The sequence below is a fragment of the Salpingoeca rosetta genome (genome assembly GCF_000188695.1).
Source record: "Salpingoeca rosetta unplaced genomic scaffold supercont1.4, whole genome shotgun sequence".
NCBI lineage: Eukaryota > Choanoflagellata > Craspedida > Salpingoecidae > Salpingoeca > Salpingoeca rosetta.
The window spans coordinates 1,919,509-1,922,051 of record NW_004754930.1 but is presented as its reverse complement, the minus strand read 5'-3'; the positions used below and the strand labels follow the sequence as shown (position 1 = coordinate 1,922,051).

The 2,543-nt window shown below is 54.1% G+C and overlaps 2 protein-coding genes across 2 annotated transcripts in view; both read left to right on the top strand.

Annotated features, from left to right (window-relative positions):
• PTSG_11744 (uncharacterized protein) overlaps positions 1 to 1,290 on the top strand; it is a 2,864-nt gene extending 1,574 nt beyond the window's left edge. Inside the window, exons 5-7 of the mRNA XM_004997401.1 lie at positions 229 to 280; positions 485 to 561; positions 825 to 1,290. Of these exons, the coding sequence (XP_004997458.1) occupies positions 229 to 280; positions 485 to 561; positions 825 to 960 (265 nt within the window). The 3' untranslated portion in view covers positions 961 to 1,290. The remainder of the gene's footprint in view (positions 1 to 228; positions 281 to 484; positions 562 to 824) is intronic.
• Positions 1,246 to 2,543, top strand: part of PTSG_11743 (uncharacterized protein) — a gene marked incomplete at its 3' end in the record, with an annotated part of 1,730 nt that continues 432 nt past the window's right edge. The window contains exons 1-4 of the mRNA XM_004997400.1: positions 1,246 to 1,436; positions 1,605 to 1,729; positions 1,916 to 1,951; positions 2,179 to 2,241. Of these exons, the coding sequence (XP_004997457.1) occupies positions 1,292 to 1,436; positions 1,605 to 1,729; positions 1,916 to 1,951; positions 2,179 to 2,241 (369 nt within the window). The 5' untranslated portion in view covers positions 1,246 to 1,291. The remainder of the gene's footprint in view (positions 1,437 to 1,604; positions 1,730 to 1,915; positions 1,952 to 2,178; positions 2,242 to 2,543) is intronic.

The window sequence follows — 2,543 nt, the reverse complement described above, 5'->3', positions numbered from 1 at the left end:
GTGTGTGTGTGTGTGTGTGTGTGTGTGTGTGTGTGTGTGTGTGTTGTGTTGTGTTGTGTTGTGTTGTGTGTGTGTGTGTGTTTTGTGGATTGCATCGTGGGCATGTCGTGTGCATGTGTGTGTGTGTGTTTGATATTGATGGGTCGTGTATTGCATCGTGGGCTGCTTGCGTCACCAATCCTGTTGTACTCGCGTGTCTCAGCATGTATCGCTGTTGTGTATATGCAGGCGCATCTATACGCTCAAGGGCAACAAGCTCGAGTACCCAGACTTTTACGCGGTGCGCACATGTCGTGTGCGTGTGCGTGCGTGCGTGTGTGTGCATGCGTGTACGTGCGTGAATGAGGACTCCGTTGACACGCCTCACGCGTTCATTCCCGTTCCTTGTCTTGTGCACGCTGCCTCCTGTCGTTGCTCACGTGTCATGACACGCTTCTGGTGCACTGACTGTTGTGTGTGTGTGTGTGTGTGTGTGTGTCTGCAGAAACTGACTGCGGCCATGTACATGGGATGGGTCAACATGCTTGCCCTCACCTTCCTCGGCATCACTTCCATCACCAGGTATCCTGCTCTGCATGTGTTCTCTCTCTCTCTCTCTCTCTCTCTCTCTCTCTCTGTGTGTGTGTGTGTGTGTGTGTGTGTGTGTGTGTGTGTGTGTGTCTGTGTGTCTGTGTGTCTGTGTGTCTGTGTGTCTGTGTGTGTGTGTGTGTTCTCTGTGTGGTTTGAAAGGTTGTGTGATGACGATGACCATGATGATGTGGTGATTGTTCTACTTCTGTGGTTCAACTACCATGCACACCACACCACCACACTCCGCCTTGCAGGTACTACTGCAACCGGAGCAAGGCGTCCTCGTACTCGATCAGCGCAGACGGCCACGACGACGGCGATGCCAACGCACCCGCGCCCTCGCATGTGTTCAGCGAGACGGAGGACGATGACGCGCAGCTGCTGCACTGATGTGCGGTTGTGGATGCCCTCACCCGTGTGATGCAAGCGGATTGAGTTGTGATGGAGACGGTTGGGATGGGATGGGACGCTTATGGCGCCAGCCGTTGACTCGTTTTGAATGCATGTATGAGTGAGTGAGTGGGTGTATGAGAGAGAGAGAGAGAGAGAGAGTGTGTGTGTGTAGCTGGTATCCTCGCGTGGGTTTGCGCATGCTGTTACGTACGTACAAGAGTTACTTTGACCTTCATTGTACCATCACCATCATCATGAACGCACAACCACCTCCACAAACATAAGCGTCAACATCAACATCAACATAAACCCGAAAGCACCGTCAAAGATGGCGAAGCACAAGAAGAAGGAGAAGAAGCACAAGAAGAAGACCAAGCACCATCACCGCCATCGCCACTCGTCCTCGGATGACGGCAGCGATCGTCGGTCGTCATCAGGGTCATCGTCGTCCTCTTCCGACTCTGATGCACCCGGTATGACAGCGCGATCTCTTGCTTGCTTGCTGCTGCTGTTGTTGTTGTTGTGTGTGTGTGTGTGTGTGTGATATGTGATGGCACCTCATCCCCGTTGCTCACATGACACATCCGCCAACCACCACAATGCTCGCTTCTCCCCCCCCCCTTGCCATTCCATTCGGGCAGAGGAGCGGTTGGCGGAGGACGACTACTACCGGAAGAACGCCGAGTTCCGCCACTGGCTCAAACACAAGAAGCACAAGACCCTCGACGACTACTCCTACGACAAGCGCAGAAAGTACTTCAAGAAGGTAGTATGCGTGTGTGTATGTGTGTGTGCATGCGTGTGTGTGTCTGTGTGTCTGTGCGTCTGTGTGTTTGTGTGTCTGTGTGTCTGTGGCGTACAGTTATGAGGGCGTATGTTCTCGAGCGCGAGCGCCTGTGCAAGCCATCACACGACACCCCCCTTCCCCGCCTCCCATCCAACGCACTCGCAGTTTGTAAAGTACTGGAACCACGGGCGCCTATCACAGGTGTGTGTGTGTGTGTGTGTGTGTGTGTGTGTGTGTGTGTGTGTGTGTGTGTGTGTGTGTGTGTGTGTGTGTGTGTGTGTGTGTGTGTGTGCGGGCAGGCTGTTGCTCAGGCGCAGATATGTGCATGTGTGAATATTATGTGGCCAATGTGCTTCAGTGGCTATGTGTCCTTCTTTGGTTCGTGCCTGCTGACGCTTGCTGTGATGGCTGCCATTGCTGTTGTGCAGAAGTACTACGATGGCGGGTTTGCACCCGGCACAGGCTCCAGCTCGGGCGAATACAAGTGGAAGGTGTGTGTCTGTAAGTGCGTGTGTGAGTGCATGTATATGTGTGTGTGTGTCTGTGAGTGCGTGTGAGAGTGCATGTGTGTGTGTGCGTGTGAGAGTGCATGTGTGTGTCTGTGAGTGCGTGTTTGTCTGCGATCTGAGCGACCTTTTGAGCAACACAGTCTCATACGTACACACACACACACACACACGCACACACACACACACCCGCGTCTGTTGCGCGTGGGCAGTGGGCGCCTGTCCCACGGGGGAGGAGAGCGGGTGAGAAGCGGGCAGCACGCGGGGAAGCGGCCCAGAAACACACG